The sequence below is a fragment of the Arachis hypogaea genome, chromosome 18 (genome assembly GCF_003086295.3).
Source record: "Arachis hypogaea cultivar Tifrunner chromosome 18, arahy.Tifrunner.gnm2.J5K5, whole genome shotgun sequence".
Lineage (NCBI taxonomy): Eukaryota > Viridiplantae > Streptophyta > Magnoliopsida > Fabales > Fabaceae > Arachis > Arachis hypogaea.
The window spans coordinates 1293995-1308247 of NC_092053.1; the positions used below are offsets into that span (position 1 = coordinate 1293995).

At 29.6% G+C, this 14253-nt stretch overlaps 1 protein-coding gene and 1 long non-coding RNA gene across 2 annotated transcripts; both read left to right on the top strand.

Annotated features, from left to right (window-relative positions):
* Positions 1-1098: 1098 nt before the first annotated feature.
* On the top strand, positions 1099-2286 carry LOC112772888 (tetraketide alpha-pyrone reductase 1-like). The gene is made up of 3 exons (XM_025817900.2): positions 1099-1386; positions 1512-2056; positions 2130-2286. The coding sequence occupies exons 1-3, from the start codon at positions 1099-1101 to the stop codon at positions 2284-2286; spliced, it is 990 nt and encodes a 329-aa protein (XP_025673685.1).
* A 9619-nt stretch (positions 2287-11905) lies between these two features.
* Positions 11906-12809, top strand: LOC112771545 (uncharacterized). The gene is made up of 2 exons (XR_003187107.3): positions 11906-12005; positions 12436-12809. It is a non-coding gene; the product is annotated as an uncharacterized lncRNA (long non-coding RNA).
* Positions 12810-14253: the final 1444 nt, after the last annotated feature.

A 14253-nucleotide genomic window follows, 5' to 3' on the forward strand; every position in this document is an offset into this window, starting at 1 on the left:
TGGGGTCTTTGAGGTGAAGGGTCAGAACAGGGTGGTTGTTATGGTGATTGGGGGTGGTGGTGAGGGTGGTGGCGTCACCATTGGGGTGTGTGTAACTCCAGGGCAAAGCTGTGTGTAACTCCAATTCCTCAAGCCCCTCCTGTGTTTGAGGGACTAATGTCCCCAGGGCAGAACGACGTCGTTTTGTGTTAGAGGGACTAATGTGTCCCGTTTTCAAAACCTCCATCTCACTTACTTGCCACGTGGGAATGCCGATGAGCCAGGTCAGCATAGGGGGAGCCATCTTAGCGTTTTCCGTCCGCTCTGAGGATGGCTCATGGACGGAGGGACTGATCGGTCTTATTTTAAGAAACGTCAGGGATTTAAATGTATTTTCCAATGTTCAGGGACGAAAATGTCCTCGGGTTAAAAGGTCAGGGACTAAATTGTCCTTTTCTCTATAAATAATAATATAAAAATATTATTTGTACATTAAAATCAGTTACTAAAATTAATTAATATATAATTGGTATATAAATAAATGTATCATTTAATATATTTTTAATATATATTTATATTTTAAAATGTATTATATTCTGATGACTAATTTTAGTAGCTGATTTTAGTATATATTTAACGTGATTGATAATAATAATAATAATAATAATAATAATAATAATAATAATAATAATAATAATAATAATAATCTACGTATCATTTTTTGTTATACAATTACAATATATACTATACGGAAAATGTTTGATAACAAAAAATATCAGCCAAAAACAGCCATAACTTGTCTTATTTAGTATTTATTAATTATTACGACAATTAATTAATGCTAAATAAGGTAAGTTCTGACTGTTTTTTTTGGTCTATTTACTACCATTAGAATTGAATTAGTAGTTGAACGGAATAGGGTTTGAAATTTGTAATTACAAGAAAAAACGTGGTGATGGAGGCTAGCAGCATGGTTAGAGCAAAGGTAGGAAGGTCATGCATTGTTGGTGCAAGGAGTTGATTATAATAAATTGCCAATTAGCTTTATCATTCTATCCTTGTGGAAAGAGTTGCAGTATATATATGCATGTTATAAGAATTAACGAGAGAGATATGAAGATGGAAAAAGAGAAAGAGAGAGTGTGTGTGACTGGAGCTTCCGGCTTTCTAGCTTCTTGGCTTATCAAGCGACTTCTTTTGTGTGGTTATAATGTCACTGGAACTGTGAGAGATTTACGTAAGCACAAGAAATTTGAACACTTATGGAGTCTAGAAGGTGCAAGAGAGAGACTACACCTCGTCCAAGCTGATCTAATGGAAGAAGGAAGCTTCGACAATGCCATCAACGGATGCAAAGGTGTGTTCCACATAGCCTCTCCTGTCCTCAAGCCTTCGTCAAATGCCAAGGTACAAATTTTTTGGTGTCTTTTTCAAAGAGGTGCAACACGAAAACTTCTAAAAAAGTTATCTATTTTAATACTACTCTCGTCCGAACACATTTAAGTTCTGATGAAATCTGGTGCATATAACAGGCGGAGATGTTGGAGCCGGCTCTCCAAGGTACTCTAAACGTGCTGCGTTCGTGTAAGAAGAATCCGGCGCTGCGTCGTGTGGTATTAACTTCGTCTTCTTCAACTCTTAGGGTTCGAGACGATCTTGATCCAAAAGTACCTCTAGACGAGTCTTCATGGAGCTCCTTGGAGCTCTGCGAGAAACTGCAGGCATGGTACGTGATGTCGAAGACAATGGCGGAGAGAGCGGCATGGGAGTATTGCAGAGAGAATGGGATCGATTTAGTGACGATTCTACCCTCGTTCATCGTTGGACCAAGCTTGCCGCCAGATCTGTGTTCTACGGCATCTGATGTGCTAGGGTTGCTCAAAGGTGAAACCGAGAGATTTCAATGGCATGGAAGGATGGGATACGTTCACATCGATGACGTGGCGCTCTGCCATATCCTTGTGTATGAGAATGAAGCCTCCCGTGGCAGATACCTTTGCAGCTCTGTTGTGATGGATAATGATGATTTGGTTGCTTTGCTTTCAGCTCGTTATCCTACTCTCCCTATTCCTAAAAGGTTTAATTTGTTGCTAATTATGTTTAATTTGGGTGTAATGTGAATTATTAAATAGAATTAGTTGGATTTTCAGGTTCGAGAAACTAGATAGACCGCATTACGATCTGAACACATCAAGGCTGAAGAGTCTGGGAGTCAAGTTTAAGTCAATTGAAGAAATGTTTGATGACTGCATTGCATCGTTTGTTCAGCAAGGCCATCTCACACTTCAACCTGCAGCTCCAATTTAATCATCTATACATTGTTATTTCAGAATGATCATTCTTGTAATCTAACACCAAATTATCCATCACTTAATAAAGTTGTCAAGTTCATGGGACTGATTTTCATGGATGGATTATATATATAACATCAATCTTCAGTATATGTAATGGCAAATAACATCTGCCTTTTTTATATGAATTATTTTATTGTTTATAACCACCTTGCCGGCCAAGAAATCAAAGTTGTTACTTGTTAGGTTAGGCCAGTGGATCCAGAAATTTTAGGTTGTGGGGCAAATATATAGCACATAAAAATAACAAAAAAAATCGTATAAACATATTAAAATATATAAAAATAAATAACATGAAAATATTAAATAATTTTTCATTTATTAATTATCAATATTGATATATTAATAACTAATAACGTAGTTATTAATTCAATTTTTTATAAATTAATAATAATAATAATAATAATAATAATAATAATAATAAATTTGAGTAAAGAAATTTAAGGATATAAATTTCAATTAAATAAATTCTTAATTTATAATGCTATAGCTAGTAATGTTTTATTTTTATTAAATTGATTTAATGAATATTTTTTTTTATACTTTTAGATAAAAATTAGAGTTTAATTTTGATGTACTGACAATATAAAATATTTTATATGGTTGTTTAATTACGTATGTTCTTTTAGATGATCATTTACACGATTAATGTAAAAAAAAGTTTTTTTTATGACATGACATTACGTAATTGGATACACGTGTAAATTTATTTTATACTAATAATATATTAAAATTTAATTCTAAAAATTATATATATATAGAAAGAGTTAGCTAACTTGTATCCTAAGAGAACATGTTTAGAGTATAATAATAAAAGTTTTTAATTTTTTAATATAATTAATATATTGAAAATAAAACAAAATCAATATTTTTTTGTCAAACATTTTTTTATGGTATTTTTAAAATTGGCTCTTATGGCAAATGTTAACAAAATTCTTAAAATATTTTAACACAAAATTTAATAGGTAATTTTTTTTATGTGGGGGCAAGTATAATTTTTTAATGGGGGCATATATATATTTAGAGAAAGTATGAGGAGTCAATGAAATATTTGTACAATGTGTATAATGGAGATTTAGAGAGTATTAGAGATATAACTATTAGTGTTATCTTTTTCTATCAGCTGAAAGCTTTTGGTTTATGTTATATATATAATGATAGTTATATAAATTTTAAAATTTAATTTTTATATTAAATTTTAATAATTATAGAGACAGATAGAGACAGGGTGGGTATATAATTATTTAACAAGAATAATAAATACAATTATCTTTGCATGAGTTTCGAATATATTGAAAAATTATTTAGTTAGCAATAATAATACAAAAATTTTTGCATGAGTTTTGAATGTATACCAAAATTATTTTATGTGTTAAAATAAATTTTAGGGATTTGGATCCTCTAAAGTTTGAATTTCACTTTAGAGAGTAAAGTGTGATCTTTTACCATTAATTTTATAGGTGAGACCAATAATAAATATAAAAGAGAAACTATTCAAAGGTAGAAGATCACACTTTACTCTCTAAATAATCCCTCTGCTTGTTTCATCTATTTGGTTTAAAAATGGCACTATTCCTGATGCCCTCCACTTGACCTGAACCGCCTTTTAAAATGTCACTATTTGAATTAAACCGTTACTGTTTAGTGTTTACCTTTTATTGTAACACCATTCTGCCACTCTCTTTTTCTTATTGTGTGGCGGATAGGCGCTGTGCGGGTTGGCAGCGAGGCAGATGTGGTGATTCTCGGTGACTAGAGCTAGAGAAAGAAGAATAAGAATTTGTATAGTTTATTGTGTATGAGAACGAGAAAAGTGAAGTTAGGATTATTTTTAAATTTGATACTGTGAGTCTTTTTAAGTAGTTAATTCCTAAAAATTTTAAAAAGTGATTTAATTAAAAAATAATTAAATAATATTATTAAATTAAAAGATTAAATAAAGACTAAATTTTAAAAGATAACTAGTATTATTAGATAAATTAAAAAGATAAGTAACATTATTAGATAAATTAAAGGAATGCCTGTCTATAACTCGATTCAATGCAAACAAATTGCAAGAACATATAGAAATTCACTTTTAAAATTATCTTATTTTTATCAAAATTTTAAAATTTAATTTAAAAAATAAAACAAAAAATTTAAAATTTAAAATTTAATTTTAAAACATGGTCAACTAAAAATTTCTTTTGACCATATATATAGCATAGTTATTAAAATTGGATTGGACTGGTCAGTTCGATTAAAAAACTGATAAATCGGACCTATTACTGGTTCGGTCTGTAATTACGACCGCTTAAGATAGAGAATCGGATTGAGCCGGTCAAATCCGGAATAAATCGGTATAAACCGATCAAATCTAATGAAATTTAAATTGAATCAAACCGAATCACTTGGTTCAGTTGAAGGCGAGTCTACCACGTTTTAGCGTTCTGCAAGTCCACCATGCTCCTATGCTCCAGTGCTGCCAAGTGTCAAAGGTCGTGATATTTGAAAAATTTTCTAAAAACATCGCATGAAGTTCAACCCCTTACTCAGGAAAACATGGGTGGTAATCTTACCACCAAGCTACTTACCATTATATATACAAATTATAATATATATAACAATATTTGGTTTTACCTTTATTCAATTTATTTTAATTTTAAAGTTATTTATTTTTAAATCAATTATATTTTATTTAACTATAAATTTTATTAAATATATATAAATTAAAAAGATAAACAAACAAATTTTATTAATCACAATTTATTTTTCTTTTTATGATGATATGATATCTATTAATATTATTTTTCTAATAAATACTTGTAGTATATAATAATAGGTAAAAATACACATACAATTGTCTTCATATGAAGTTAATAATTGAAAATTGTTAGATGATATTTAGTCAAACTTGTCAAATCATTTAACAGTTCTTAAATATCAACTTCACATGAAAATAACTCTATGTAAATTTTTACTTATAATAATATAATAACACAATAAATATAAATTAATTAATAAAGTATTAAAATTTAAAAATAATAATTATTTTTATAAAAACAAAATAAAAGTATTTATAATAAAAAAAGTTAAATTTTATATAATTATTTAATTATACTAAATTAACCGATTCGATCCAATCCACTGATTGAACCAATAATCTAATGATTTAATAATCTGATCGGTTTGATCACCGATTCGATTCTAACCACTATAATATATAGAGAGATTGATTGTGCTGTGAGTTAGCTAATTATGATGGCATGGGCTTGGCATCCCCTTGTACACTCCCGTTTGGCATTATTAGCTTGGGGACTTCTTGGTGGCTATAGCTCCACAAGACAACATATGCAGTATCACTACCATCTCCCATTCTATGATTTATTTATATTTTGTAGGTAGTATTTATTTTTGTAGATAAGACACAAAGATATAAACAGTAAATAGTTAAAAAGTGTTTGGATAAAAAAATATAGATATTGAACACAGTATTTTTATAACAGTTTTTTTGTGTGTGTTTATTTTTAAATGAAAAACAATGATAGACATGTAATTTAAAAGGGTAAATACCAATTTTTTTATATTTTTTTTGTTTATAAATATTTTTTATTATTTCACTGTTACTCCTTCTTATTTTTTTTTATTTGAGTTTCTTTTATGCATCATACATATTCTCTTTTCGCTGTCCTTTTAATTTTCTATCTCCCAGTTATTCTTTTTTTTTATTATTTTGACTTGATAATTCCTTTCTTTTTACATTCTCTTTTCTATAGCATGTTGTAAATTTATTCAATAGAAATTTAATTCACTCTTCTATGTTATTTTATTTATTATTAATTTTGTTACTTCAATACCATTTTTACCTTCTTGTTAGTTTATAAATCAATTTTTCTTAAAATTTTATGTACTCGATCTCCCACGTACTCTCATAATTAATATAAATGATTTTTATTATAATCACATAAGAAACTGTAATTAATTAACTATGGTAGCGTTTGTTTTCGGGGCAGGACACGGAGACATGGACAACATTTGTTTAAAAAGTGTTTGGAAGCAGAGACATGGACAGTGGACATATTGTCTCCAAGACAGTTTTTTATACTTTTGTGTCCACTCTTTCACGAAAGACAATGATGGACACGGGATTTGAAAGAGTGGACACAGACAATTTTATAAATTTTGTTTTCCTTTTTTTCCACTATTACCCCTTCTTATTTTTCTTATTGCGTTGTTCAGAGATACTTTTTTTTTTCTTCCTATTCTTTTTTTATCTCTTTCTTTTACAGGTACTCTCTCCTTTCTGTATAATTTTTTATTGGGGGTAGATAATTTTTTTTTTATCGTTTTACTTCAATATCATTTTAACCTTATATTATATTATTTGATTTGTAATAAAAATAATAACAAAAATAATTAATCTTAAAACTTTTGAAAGATAAATATTAGCAAAAGTAAAATTGATCTTTTAAAATGCTAAAAAATAATTTATAAATTGTAATTGATTTTATATAATTTAAAGAAAAATCAGTTTTTTATAAAGAAAAATCAGTTTTTAGATAAAATAAATAGTTTTTTTTTTAAATAAAAATAGATTTTTATATGTAAAAACTAATTGTTTTTTCATGTAAAAATGGATTTTTTTTAAAATTAATTTTTTATTTAAAATTAATTTGGCTTATTAACTTAAACAAAATTTTTTATTAATCAAACTCAAATTTATTTTTTTTGTTAATTTTAACCATATGTATTCCTACATATTAATAATAAATTTTAAAATAAAATAATTATATTTATAAATTTTATTTTAATATAAATACTAATATATTTTTTTATTAAAATTTTTTGCCTCTTCAAATATTTTTTTCAAGTTCCGTCTGTACTCCTACGTACTCTCATTTTTTATTAAATTAATTTGTATTGATGTAGAAAATTTGGAATCACAGGGTTATTTTAGTCATTTCATATAATATTTTAGTCTTGTTCATGTGTATCCAAACATAATACTAGACATTACATTAGTGTCTTGTCCATCGTATCCAAACACAATACACAAAAGATAATTTTTAGTGTCTCCGTTCTATTGTCTCCATTTCAGTGTCATGTTCTGTCCTGTCTCTAAAAACAAACCCAGCCTATGTGATGTTCAGTGATATATCTAGATGCAAATATTTTGTAATTCGGTTTATGATAAGTGTGTTATTAAGTAATCAAACATTCAAACATCTAATTGACTTTTCTATTTTTAAAATACATGAGAATATTATTTATTTCCAACCTACAAAGTTAATTGGCAAACTATCACAACGAAATACAAAATATGGTACCTTTACATATTTTTATATTTGTTCTCCTCAATAACCTAAATGCCAACAAAATAAACATTTTTATCCCTACTAAAGACATAAGTGGTAACAAAATAACATTTTTATCAATGCTAATTGAACTTCACCACTGGTATGGTGATTATCTACAATGTTGTACTAACAACAAAAATTATTTAATTTGAACTAAAAACGAAAAAGTATTTGATAATTAACCTTATATACTTTTTATGTACTCTTATTATAATTAATTACCATCAATGTTAAACTAATAAAAAATAATATAAATAACACTCTTTCTGTCTTTTTTTCTAGTTAAATTTATACTATGAAAATTTTGTTTTTATACAATTCTTTTGATTTAAAATTTTGAGTTTGAAATTATCTTAAAGAAAATATATTTTACTTTGTTAGTAATACTGCAATAAATATTTTCATTAATGTTAGTAAGATTGAAATAATTGTTTTCATTAAAATGATATTTATTTTTTATTTATTATACAATTTTTAGATACAAGAAATTATTTTTATATTATTTAATTTAATTATATTTATATATTAAAAAATATATAATTTTAGTCATTATAATTTTTTAAAAAATTATATTATAATAATATTTTTTAAAATATACACAGAAACAGATACATATATACACATTTAAATATATGAAATAAAAGAATAATTTTTTTAAACATTATAATATCCAAATCATTTGACGTTACATATCAAAGTAGATTCGTTCACATCATATCTTCACAATTTTTCAAGTACTTAATATAACTAACCAAAGTTCTTACAACTAGATATATGCATGCAGATGTATATATATTAAAATGAAAACAATTATTAGTCAATACCCTTCCAAAACAGTATTTTCACAAATACACATTGTTTAAAAGCAATCTAAAGTTGTTCCCCAACAGTGAGAGGTTGATCACTCCCAAATAAATTGAAACCTTGTGAAAATGTAATTAACAAATGAACAAAAAGATTAATTGGTATATATAAGTTAATATACATAGATGTTTTTTTTATTAAGTATTATAATGTTTCTTTTTCATATTAAATGAATATTTTTTTATATATTTTTTAAATTTTTTTATATTGCAAATGTAAATATTTCTATTTCTTTAAGAATTTTATAGTTTTTTTTTTATTTTATAGATATAAAATATAACTGAATATTTCTTGTTTTAAGCATTAAGAGTAGTATTAAATGAATATTTTTTTTTATATTTCTGTAATTGTTCAAGAACAACTCGTGCTCTACCACTCCTTCCTTGAACAATTTCTGAAGCTGAACCAAGTGCAAGGCAGAGACCGATTGGATGTGATGGAATCGCGACGATTCAATAGCTCGTAGATGAATACCCCGAATGACCACCAGTCCACGGCATTGCCGTGTGATCCACCGGCTGTTACCTCCGACGAAACATACTCGTGCGTCCCAACGAAAGAGCATGACCGAGCGGAGACCGGTTCGGCCACGAAGAACCGGTCTGGTTGAACGGTTTGGACTTTACGTTATTGGAACACCCGGTCTGAGATTGCATCTGAGCAGAGAGAAAGATCGAAATCGGAGAGCATGATGTGACCGTCTGATCTGACTAACACCGTTTAATTAATTACCTTGCGGCGAGGGAACTTGTGGCGGAGGGAGTGCAAGTCTCCACCGGAGCAAAACTCCATGACGATACAAAGGATGGTCCAGCATCTTCAGAATCCTTCTCTCCATTTTCGCTCTTTGTGTGAATGATTGTTGGAGGTGGGTAGGTTAATGTGGAAGAGAAGATGAAAGTTTTTATAGACTTTAATTAAGTTTATTTAATTAATTTTAAATTTTTTAAATTTTGAATTTAAAAAATTTAAAAATAATTATTAATAATTATAATTAATTGAGTTGTTCAATTTTTGGTTGGTTAGACACTTGGTTCCTATACTTTTTAAAATATAAAGAGTGAATACCCCATCCGTGAAAAACCTTCTATGCTACCTCTAATGGAGGATTTTGAATTAGCATCTACCCTCCAAACGCTAGTTTTGGTTGATGAAGATACCATTAGCAAATGCTGCCTCTAATAACACACTATTTCTTTGATTGTCTGAAGCTGAGTCATTACAGACTTTTCATGTATGTTCTCTTATTGCTTATCCAGTTCGTCATATATATTTCTCTTCTAAAGAGTGAGACCTCTGTCCCAAGACAATTCAACCTATCTTTAGAAGCATTGTCTGTATCATTCATAAAAGAAAGTCTCTCCATCACTAATTTTTACACTCGCCAGTTAATCTCATCAATAATCTCATCAAGTGCAGTACGTTTAGAAGTTATTTCTATTCAGTTTTGCAGCTGATTTATTAATTAGATGAATAGCTGTAATCTTAGAAGTGTTAGAATAAAAATAATATTAGAAGAGTATTAATAATGTCTATCAACATACAGCTAGTTCTTAGAAAATAATGACATGCAGGTAGTTGCTCAATATTATTATTGTTAGTGCTTTCTGGATCAATTGTAAATAGTTACTGTATTTAATTCCTAGACTTATTCTGATTGTATGAAAGTAATACTAATTTCTAATATTGCACATGCACCCTGCAACTTTCAATAGCTAAACTACTTATATAATTCATACATCAATTACTCACAATATACTCTACAACTATCAACCACTACCTGCAATCAAGTGATCGTGGCCATTTAAGTATTCCAAAGTCGAAATATCCTCCATGCAATGATAATTAAAAAAACATACCACAGGTAAATTATCCAAGGCAATCAAACCCGTCTCTTACCTGCTACAATAGGAAGAGATGTTGTATTTGACTAAATCTGAGAATTGGTCACCACATCCTTTGCATCAAGTAACTAAGATTTTTGCTTCTAATTTAAATACGAAAAAAGCAGAACGTGTTCTACAAGCTTCTCTTGCTTCTAAGAGTGAGAGAGGAGTACGAGCGTATGAAAAGAGAGAGATGGCGGTAGTTGAAAACGACTTTGATGTTGGCTTCCAACGCAGAAGAGAGACAAACCTGGCACAACAGACACGCGACGGGAAGGTAGGACTTGCCGTCCGCGATGATGGCTGCTAGAGAGTGGCGCGAAACGGGAAGAGACGCGTCGGGCTAGACGGAGGTGGAGGCAGTGTCCGTGGGAGGCTGTGGCGACGTCGATATGGCTGTCTGCAACGGTGTGACATGAGGACTAAAAAAGATGACGGTGAATTTTAGACGTATATTGAAGATTACAATGAAATCAGAGATAACCGTAGATGGTAAATGAATTTAAATGCTAATCCTAATTTTTTAAATTTTAAAATTTAAAATTAAACATTTAATGATCTAATTTTTAATTTTTTAATCCTATTATATACATTGTATATTAAAATTATTGTCTTTTAATACTTTTTCTTAAATTATTTAGAGCCGTTTAAAAAGTTTAAAAAGTAACTTTTTGTAACTTATGAAAAATAGTAGTTGTTACGTTGGGTTGGGTAACTGGAGTCTAGTGGGCTGGACTTGTGAGCTTGGTCTAATCGTTCTCCGACTTGCTTAGCGTCAGAGACCCTTCGTCCGACTAGCATGTATAAAGGAATGGGGACCTGCAAAAACATGATGCTTAAGTTAGCAAGAGCCTAAATAGGTTTAGAGAGTATTGGAACTTAGCGATACCTGGGTTGTCAGGGTATTTATAATGGTGAACCAATAACCACCGTTGGAATAGTTCCACTTTTAAAGAGGATAACCGTTTTTTTATCTTAGGGAAGTTGTGATATGGCTCCTCAGAGTGCGTTGAGAAATTTTAGCGGCAGTTACTTGTTATCTGCTAGTTAATCTTCGATCTCGAATTCTTTGGAGAGAGTTTGTGTTGACTCTGACCTCTTTTGTAGAGGTCGGTTATGCGGAGAGGCCAATCCGTGGATTGAGCCTTTTTATTAGAACCTGAGTCTTAGAACCTGAATCTTAATGTTGAGTCAGGGTATGAATAGTAGTATTAATGTCTGGTGCAATTTTTAAAACTAAATTATAGTTTTCTAAAAAATTATTTAAGAGTCTATAAAAAAATTAAAAAAATAACTTCTCTCATAATACTACTATTTTTTATCATATTTATATAAAATAAATATTTTTATAACTAAAAATCTAAATATAAAATAATTTATTTATATTCTATTTTTAATATAATTATTTATTGTTTAAACAATTTTTTTTAAAAAAATTAATTAAGCTATTTATTCAAACTAGGCCTTTAAGGCCCATTTTTATGAGATAGTCGAATCCTAAGCCTTTACACTGGAAATACATACAAAAGGTTGGACAGCTTGGGAGAAGCAGAATCGTCGCGAGGAGTAAGAAGCATCGCCATCTTCAGGTTTTGATTCTTTCCTTCGTTCTTTCTTTTTTTCAGTATTTACATTCAATGCATGTTCTGGTCTTGTCCCTTTTCAAATTTTGGTGTCAAAGAATAAGAAAGAATTGATGAAATTGATGAGATTGGAATAAAATTTGTGAAATTGGTATAAGATTTGTGTAATAATTGATGACTGTTACTGAAATTATCATATCTGTGGTGGATTTGAAGCTGCAGTGGCCATTGAAAAGTTTGAATTCATTGCATATAGGAAAAAGATTTAGTAACTCTGTGAGATAGAAATACAGTAGGATTTAGAGTTGAATTTGTATTATTATTGACTTGAATTTGTGTCACATTTGAGTTGAATTCTGAACTTGTTCGCTGAGAATTTGATTTTTTTTTTCGATTGTTCTGTGTCCTATGTATTGAGAATATTTTTGTATTACAGGGAGAAACGTGCTTTCTGATTTTCTTAGTTCGGTTTTGACGACGATTCTGGTGGGTTTCTTAGTCAGCGCAGCAATGGCTACGCTCCAGTGGAGTTTTCGCAGGCGTTCACAGCTGCCGCGAGCAGTGCCTACACATTCGGTTGAGCAGACAGTGACTACAGCCGCAAGGGACGATGTGCTGCCGCCACCGTCTACATTATCCGGAGACTTGGGCACCACCGCCGCCTGGGATAGCGGAGTTCTTTATGATTTAAATTTGGGACATCTTTGTTTTTATGTTAATCTTTTTCTTTGTTTTTAGAACATTTCATTTTTGGATTTGTTATATATTTCAACAAACAACATTTTTGCGAGTTATATTCTCTATTCTCTATTTGTCAGGTTCTAACTACCATACTATTTATGTGCCGAAAAAGTATAAATAACTACCATCAGTGAAGGAAGACTTGCTATACAAAACTCATTTCTTGTGTTTAGAGCATTGTTACATAATAGTGTTTAAATTATAATTCATGAACTTTTGGAGCTGGTAAGTTCAAAGAATCATGCTATCATGCTGTTGTTAGGTCCCATCAGAAACTACACAACAAAGTGCGAGTAAATTGCACTGGAGATTCCTGGAAACCAATTATTTTTCTAGATTACATATGGTTTAGGTGCTGAGAAGGAAAAGTAGCAAAGGCTAAAATGCTTACAAATAAGGCTGGAAGTGAGTCAAGCTAGCTCATAAGCCGACTCGAGCTCGCTTACGGTTTGGTTTGGTAAAGCTTTTCGAAGAGGTGCTTGTGCTTTTTAAAAGCTCAAGCTCCTCATTTTGTGTTTGGTAAATAAAAAAGATCATGTGCTTGTGCTTGCAGCTTTAAAAAGATCGGGGTACTTTTAAAAGCACTTAAAATAGAGCTTTTTAAAGTTGGCTTATGCTTTTCAAATCTAATATAACCTCATATGTTAACTAATTTTTAAATTTAATGCTTGTATTTATGTCTATTATAGTATTTTTAAATTTTAAAAGCTATTTTACCAAATGCAATTGTTGTTGCTTGTGATTATTAAAAGCAATTTTTAATTTGATTTACCAAACATAAATGTTACAACTTTTAAAAAGCCATCTTTTACAAATTAGCTTTTATAAGCTACTTTTGAAAAGTAAAAGCTTTACCAAACTAAGCCTACAAATAGGGCTGGAAGTGAGTCAAGCTAGCTCATAAGCCGGCTCGAGCTCGACTCATAAATAGCTCGATAAGCTAAACTTGTGAACAGGTAAGCTAAACTTGAGCTTGAAATTGAGCTCATAAATTAAATGAATCGAACTTGAGCTTATATATATATATATATATTAATGATTTTAATTATTTAAACTTTTATATTTATTTTTTATATATAATTTTGATGTAGGACATAAATAAAAAATTTATAATTTATCGATAAATAAACATTATATAAAAATGATCTTTTTAAATATTTTTTAAATATTTTTTAAATAGTTATAATTTATTGATATAAAATTATAGATTATATTCTTATTATTTGAGTCAGCTCGTGAGTTTTCGATGAGTCAGACTTGAGTTTAAAAAATAGGCTCAATTATTAATGAGTTGAGTCGTGAGCCAAGCTCAATTTTTATGAGTCGAACTTGAGCTTGGTCTCAACTCGACTTACTTCTAGTCCTACTTACGAATTACAAATAAAACACAAAATCTTGGTTTAAGTGAATTATATTCCGATCAACTTATATTCGGAGAAATTGGATGACAAATTTTGAAATGTATTATTGTTTGTTCGGCCATTATGCCAAGTCTCAGGTCAACTGCTAAATC